The 6408-nt window shown below is 34.3% G+C and overlaps 1 protein-coding gene across 1 annotated transcript; it reads left to right on the plus strand.

Annotated features, from left to right (window-relative positions):
* Positions 1-3468: 3468 nt before the first annotated feature.
* LOC133791914 (protein FAR1-RELATED SEQUENCE 5-like) lies at positions 3469-5367 on the plus strand. The gene has a single exon (XM_062229821.1). The coding sequence runs from the start codon at positions 3469-3471 to the stop codon at positions 5365-5367; it is 1899 nt and encodes a 632-aa protein (XP_062085805.1).
* The last annotated feature ends 1041 nt before the right edge of the window (positions 5368-6408 follow it).

Here is a 6408-nt window from a genome sequence, read left to right on the forward strand (position 1 = left end):
ATTTTTTTTTCTTAATGATATTTACTTCTTAACCTCATTTGTTGGTTATCCGTGTGATCCTACTGTTTCACCTTTTTAGAATGTATGATAGTTCCATGAATCAATCATATTAATGGAGCTAAAAAAATTAAAATAATATTAAGAGTTTTGTATTTAATTTTAATTTTTTGTGAAAAATTTCCACGTGTACAATGGACACTTCTTAAAATACCTAAACGATGATTAAACGAATTTTTTTTTGGGTTCTACTAGACACGATATGTGTACTTTTAAGGTGTACCAGTTGTGGGAAAGACACATAAATGGTAACATTCCATAAAAGTATGACATGTCCCATTTACATTGGTAGTGGCCCATTTATGTTTGTCGCCTACCCTAAAGTTGGGTGAAGAGGTGGGGCCAATGACCCAAGACCACTGCGTATGCGTATGGTGGGATCCACTGCCCCAGCACCTTCTCTTCTTCCTCTTCTGACTGGTTCTTGCTCTGCCTCCGGTCTCACTCACAATCACAATCCCAATCCCACTATAGAAAAATAAAATCATGGCCCCACCAAATCGGCTTAGCTCATTCAAGGGGCAACACCTCCTTCCTTCTCATTGGTCCTTGCAACAGGTTACAAATAAGATTGCATAAACTTCTAAATTATAGTTAAACATTTATATAATTGTTAATTTCAACCATAATACCATCATAGGAAAAAAATAATTAGTGATTGAATATATAATTAAGCATAAATATTTAATAACTCTTTGGCAATAAATATATCGTTTAATTTATTGAAAATGTGACTAAAAATTATTTTTTATAAATTAGAATATATCAAAATTTTAGCCGTTATAAAATAATTTGTAATTATTAGTAGTGAATAATAAGGACTACAATAGAAAATAATTATTTTTATTAAAACTTGTTATGAATGTATCTAAAAGTAAAATGTTAATTCAGATTGTCATGTCAATGAATGAGGACAAAATCTTTTACACTATACTCAGTTTGATGGTTCTTATATTTGGTTGGTCCATAGAATTCAATGTTCAATGGACTGTCATGCCACCTAATTTACTATTGAAACTATTGGCAGAATAGTATGTGAACAGTACTTCCTATGCCGTGGCCTTACATTTTCAGGGTCCACTTAATTTAATGTGGCATGGCATAGACACATTTTACTATTGAAAGTATGGGTCAAATAGTATGTGAATAATACTTGGAGACTAATAAAAATCAGACTACACGAAATGAACACCTATATAATGGATGGTCGGTATAGTGCATTTATTGGTTAGAGATTTATGCATAAACCACCAAGAAGACAACTTTTTCCCCTGAAATTAATTATGTCATCCGGAGAATGTGGTACTCCAAACAGTGCATGCCCGATGCATTGCGAGAGCCCGGGATCGTTAAGGATGAAGGCTTCATCAATCTCGACTAAATCCAAACGTGTTTCTGTTAAGTGTGTTAATTGTTCTAATTGCACTACTCTTAAGGATAAGTTGTATGAAGAGAGGAGGCTGAGGAATAAGGCCTATAGACTTTCTAAGGAAGTAAGAGACCTCCTGCTTGATTTGTCAGATTTGATCTACAAATTAACAAAGACAAGCAATCTTGCAAATGAGCACATGAAAGGTATTGAAACGGTGGTCGAGAATATGAACAATCAATTGAGTATGGCCGCGTGTTTGAACTTGGACAATGTTGATTGATCCGACAACTATTACCAGACAATGAAGCCCACATCAACCCATTTTCACTATGTTAAGTATTTTTAATTTGTATTTGCTGGAGTCTTAACTCAGATAACCTTACTTGGTCTCTTAGGTTATTTAGTGTTTCAATATGTTGTGGTTGAATTAAAAATACCATGTAGTATGGATATTAAATGATTGTGTGTACTTGTACGAAATGTCATTATGACAAACTTTGTGGTGATGTGGTTAGTTTCTAGATTTTAGTAAATGTTGACTATTTTACATTATAAAATATGTTGAATGGATTTATTGTCTTAACTATTGTAAGCCACAAGAAACCACTAGTCCACAACACAAAGTTTACATATTAAATAAAGTAACAACCAAAATTAGAGGATAAACATACATGGCAAAATAAGGGTCAATTGTTTAATAAAATATTTTCATTAAAAACATATATTTCAGGTGGCCCAAAACATCAATTGGGCCTCGTTAAAAAAGGTGTACACTTTATTCAACATTAAATGTCTCAATAAATATGTCTACCTAATAACTTGCTTGGATAAAAACCTGTATCCCCCAACTTTAAAATTTAACCAACAACATATTTTGTGGTCACAATTGAATAGAATATAACAAAATCTGGAGGATATGCCAAGTTCACCTTCAAAAGTTTCAGTGCACGAATCTCCTTGAATAAGGTGAGCATAATCTTTATTTTATTCTCCTCAATCAAACTAAATTTATGTTGACACTATTTTAATTTGAGTATGTCTCCTATTTTATGTGGGAACCAAATAGGGGCTATAATTAAAGTAATAGAAACTGACTATATTTTTAAACAGCAATTTCATGACTCAAAGTTTGTACACATGCACATATGTAACTTTCAAGGTTGTCATACATAATCACTTAGTTTAGATGTCAAATTTTAATTTAGTTAAAAAATAGTTTTATTATTAATTTAAATTCTTTTTTATTTTCAAAGGAAACTTGTGTTAAGTCTATTAATGCCCACATTCCCTCATCATTAGAAATTCTTCCAATATATTGACTAACTCATTTTACTAGGCTTATTGTTTAATCTCCTCAATATCAATGGAAGGCCCAAATAAATCTTACACTTGAAAATGCATTGGCCTTTATTATTTACGTTCACTTTTCCTTTAATTTGGGTATGTCTCCCATTTTCTATGGGAACCAAATAAGGAAAAATTATAATAATAGGAATTTTCTTCTATTTTGAAAATCCAATTTCACATTTGTGCCATGTTTTTACACACCTTTGCAATATCAAGCTTTTCACCAATATTGACTGAGTTTACAGGTCAAATTGTATGTATAATGGGCTATGAAAAACATACAATAACTCTATTCATAATATATTGCCTAAAACTTGGTTTTTCTTTCCCAGATTTAACTTAAATATGGACGAGGTAGGAAGTTTGCAAGAAACATCAAATTGGGAAAATATACTACAATCTTTGGGGATTGAGAAACTCGCAAATGATATTGAGACGGAGGATGTCCAGGGAAAGGTCTTGGAGTCCCTTGAAGAGTGGGAGGATTTTTATTACACATACTCTTTGTGGGTAGGCTTCAGCGTCCGCAAAGCAGATGTACGGAAAAAAAAATGGGAACATCACCATGAGAAAATGGGTATGTTCAAAAGAAGGTTTCTGCAAACACATGGAAAATTGACAAGGCCGGTGGGAGCAAACGAAAAACATCTATTACTAGGACTGGTTGCCAAGCTAGTTTTCGAATCGTAATGATGGGCGATGAGGGTCCATGGATTTGCAAGGAATTCCAACCTCTGCACAACCATGACAAGGCAGCATTAGATGAGTTGCAATTTCTGAGATCAATCCGTTCCGTGTCAGAATCCCTAGTTGCTCAAGTGAGGTCAATGAACCAAGTTGGGATAAGAACTTCACACATCATCTCCCACTTGGCAATGCAGTCTGGTGGGTACGAAAGGATGCCTTGCCAGCTACGAGACGTTTACAACAAGGTCGCCCATGTCAAAAGAAAAGAGAAAAGATGTACAGATTCAGATGGTGCTTTGGGATATTTGGATTGTTTGTCAAAGAGGGATCCAAATTTCTTCATTCAATATCAATGTGGCGTGGACAACAGATTGGGGAACCTATTCTGGGCGGACGGATATTCTCGATGGGATTTCGTCGCATTCGGTGAGGTTATTGGATTTGACACAACATATATGACAAACAAATATAATAAACCCCTGACAATTATTTTGGGCGTCAATCATCATTTCAAGACTTGCATATTTGGAATGGCACTGCTTAACTCCGAGGATGAGCAAACTTACTTTTGGTTGCTTGACAAATTTATTGAATGCCACAATCATGTAACACCAAAGGTTGTGGTGACAGATGGAGATGGAGCTATCAAAAATGTTGTCTTGAAGTACTTCCTAAATGCAACTCATCGGTTGTGTGCGTGGCACCTGTGTACCAACGCTTTAAAAATTTCAAAAGACCCCCGATTCTTACAAGGATTTCAAGATGTCTTGTACAACTATTACACAATAGAGGAATTCATGCAAAAATGGGGGGAATTAATACACAATTTTGACCTCCATTCTAGCCAATGGTGCACCAACACTTATCACAGTCGTCATTCATGGGCAGAGACATACCTAAGAGGGAAATTTGTTGCCGGAATGCGGACCAACCAAAGATGTGAGTCCATGAATTCAAGTATTAAAAAATTCCTACATGCAAGTTATAGTCTCCGTGAATTCATTACTTCGATTGACATTGCTATGAAAAAGTTGAGGCACGTCGAGAGAGAAGATGATTACAATAGTCGACACAGTAGTCCTCCAATATCAGGTCCCAAAAATTCTCTTAAGACGTACCATGAGCAGTGTGCCAAATTATACACTAGAAATATGTACTATAAAGTGGCTAATCAAATCAAAGTGGAACATGCGTACTTTGTCAACAATTGTGAAGACAACGGTGAATCATTCTCCTACAGTTTGTCAAAGTTCCAACACAAGGATAGAGTGTACAACGTTCATTACCACTCACAAGAGGAGACATTCACTTGTCACTGCTTGCTTTTTGAGACAGACGGCTATCCGTGTAGACATATTTGGGCCGTAATGAAATACCGTCATATGAAGATAGTACCACAGTCTCTCCTGCTGAAACGGTGGAGTAAGAATGCAAAAGCAGACCTCCCCCTCGAACTAAAGCAACACTCCACAGAAAAGCAACCGTTATTTGAAATGGCTAGGCAGGCATCCCTCGCTTTGGATACAAACTTGTTGAGCTATTACGCTTCCAAGTCTGAGCAATCTTACACCAAAGCGAAACAAGAAGTGGCAACACTAACTGAAATGTTCAAGGATGCAGTTCCATTGGAATCAAACACCGGTGACAACGACTCGGGACGATATCAAACCTATCAAGAAAATGAAAACATTACCAGGTACCGAACACCTTGTAGAACTAAAGGATCCGCTTATGAAAGAAACAATAGGGACAATGTTTCGATAGATATGTCGGATGGAGCCGTTAAAACTAAAAGGAAGTGTTCAAACTGTTATTCTGCAGACCACAATCGAAGAACATGCCCTCAGCTGGTCGGTCTACCGCTTCCTCACAGTCAACAACCCTCACCAAGTAAGAGAGCTTAGCATTCGGTTAAATTCGACGAATCTAGATGACCATCGAACTTTATGACAGAATGATAGTGCAAATTGACTAAGTGTCTATTTTCGTAGGCTTTCTGTCCTACTTAACAATTAAAGTTTTTTGTAATGGTTTAGGTGGCTGAATTAGTATAACAATTGCATTAATGTAAGTGAATTCAAATTGTAGCTAAATAGTAGATTTGTTTCAATGGTAAAAAATTATTGATTATGGCAGTTCAATCATATTTGTAATGTTTTAGAAAGGTAGATTAATGATAATCAAATGACCAATCCTAAATATACGTTCCTTTTTTAGTGACGCTTCACTCTAATTGATAAAATTAGATAACAAATTGACTGTAATCGTGTTCTTCTCTTTCTCTTCATTATATACCATGCATATCACTATTATTGAAATTTCATTAATTGTACATTAAAGAGTAAATTAGAAAAAATAGTCATCTTCACAATTAAAATGAAGGATTACAAAATATGAAATAATTACACTTACTTAATCATATCGTGTAGATTCGAGCCTACTATCTATACTTACGAGATTTTAATAGTAAGTAACTTTGTTAGCTTTTTTAATTGATTGCTTAAAGTATATATGCTTCTCACCAAATAGGCATAAAATCATTCAAACCATGTTTAAAGCATAATATTAATATGAATTAGGTAATTAATTAGGATAAAAAAACAAAAAAAAATTCATTGTTAATGCAACTCACCAAACTTGTTTATTACTATTACAAATTTACCAATATTATTCTATTAAGTAAACTAATAATATTGTTATCTTTATCGTTAATTAGGATAAAAAAAATGTTAATTAGTTTTTATTTTAGCAGTCCTCATTGTTTTACTAACTTTTCACTATAATATTCAATACTACGTCTTCTGATATATTAATTGATCACTACTTTGTCTGCTGGTAACATATCAAAAGGGGAAGATATATTAAATAACACATCTTCATTACAAAAATTTATCTTAGGTGCCCCATTCATAACTTTGGGCCTAGTAAAAAAAAATATCAATTTT

The sequence above is a fragment of the Humulus lupulus genome, chromosome 7 (assembly GCF_963169125.1).
Source record: "Humulus lupulus chromosome 7, drHumLupu1.1, whole genome shotgun sequence".
Lineage (NCBI taxonomy): Eukaryota > Viridiplantae > Streptophyta > Magnoliopsida > Rosales > Cannabaceae > Humulus > Humulus lupulus.